We start from the raw sequence: 1464 nt of genomic DNA, 5'->3' as shown, positions 1-1464 counted from the left end.
CGAGTTGTGTCGCAATCATTGAGGAAGTGGGCGGTGTTTTCGCACATCTTCCCGCAGGGACACGTCTTGTCGTGTTGCAGACCAAATGTTGCGAAGTAGAACGGAAATCGTCCGTGCCCCGTCAACAGCGTGGCCAACTGGCGCGATGGCGGAAAGAACCGCGGGATCTTGTGCGTCGTCGGAACCCAGCGGTACAGTTCAGTGTCAGTGTGGGACGTTGACCATCGGGTGTTCCATTGCGCCATCATGTCTGCGTGGAATGAGGCACGGACGGCGCGGAAAGAAATCTGCGTGTGCCTCGTGATACGCGAGTCGCCGCCGCGCTCGCCGCCATATCTGCCAGCTCGTTTCCGAATACGCCCTTGTGGGCAGGGACGTAATGCAGGAAGAACGGGGCGCGCTGCTCCAGGTGGCAAAGAAGCTTCTTAATGGCATCGATTCTGACGTCCTTGGTTGTAGGTCGTGCGATGGTCGTGAGCAACGATAGACTGTCAGAATAAATGTAATAGGGCGGCGTGTGAGCGTGCGAGTAGACGAAGGACAGCGCCTCCTTAAAAGCAAGCACCTCGGCGCAATATGCACTTGATGCCACGCTCAGTCGGTACCGCAGCACGGCAAGGATGTCATCACGTGGCGTCAATACCACGACCGCGGCCCCGGCGGAACTAGAGGTGAAGGATCCGTCCGTGAAAACGTGCGTGCCCGGGCGAGTGGAAGCCCTGGGCGCCTCGCTCTCGTGTAGACGCACGTAGCCGAAGCCCCGCGCCTCTGACGGGTGTTCGCGCCAGCACTCGCGCGGATATAGCACGTCTGCTGGTGTGTAAGTATGGCCTCCGTAAGTGACCGTGCGACGTCTTTGAAATAGGTCAAATTCCGCGTTGAGGCGGTCAAGTTCTAAATCAAGGGGCGGCTGATCAAGAAGCACCTGCAGCGCCTCCGTGCGCGTGGTGCGGTAGGCGCCCGTAAGCGTCAGTAGTAACGTCCGCTGCACCGTCTTTATCCGCGCTCGGAGCCTGCAGTCTGGTGACGCGCTCCACCACACAGGTGAAGCATATGCCACGGCCGGCAGTAAAACCTGACGGTACAACTGCCGTCGGACCCTGGAATCGAGGGTCGCGTGCAGTCGGATGAACGTGACTGACTTCATCGCAAGTGTTTCGGCCTTTCGTTGCAAATACTCGGCGTGGTCGAAGAACGATAATCTTCTGTCTATCACGACGCCGAGTATCTTGATGGAATTCTTGAACGAAAGGCCTTTCTTGTTGCTATCGATTTTGATTGTGGGCTTACTTTTTTACATCCCGCCTTTACCGAATGAAAATAAAACACAGTCAGTCTTGTCGTGGTTAAGGCGGACTCTAGTCAGACACGTCCACTTCTTTATAGAGGTCAGAGCGGCTGCGGCTCTCGCCATGGTGTCGAGGCGGTTGCGCCCGGGGATTAACACAATTGTGTCATCTGCAT

General features: G+C 56.8%; 1 protein-coding gene across 1 annotated transcript; it reads right to left on the bottom strand.

Moving 5' to 3' along the window:
• Positions 1-244: 244 nt before the first annotated feature.
• On the bottom strand, positions 245-1147 carry LOC142563471 (uncharacterized). The gene has a single exon (XM_075674025.1). It carries the CDS (start codon positions 1145-1147, stop codon positions 245-247), a length of 903 nt encoding a protein of 300 aa, XP_075530140.1.
• Positions 1148-1464: the final 317 nt, after the last annotated feature.

This window comes from Dermacentor variabilis, chromosome 11 (genome assembly GCF_050947875.1).
Source record: "Dermacentor variabilis isolate Ectoservices chromosome 11, ASM5094787v1, whole genome shotgun sequence".
Classification (NCBI taxonomy): Eukaryota; Metazoa; Arthropoda; class Arachnida; order Ixodida; family Ixodidae; genus Dermacentor; species Dermacentor variabilis.
Note: the sequence above shows the minus strand (reverse complement) of the source record. Positions and strands in the feature narration are given on the sequence as shown.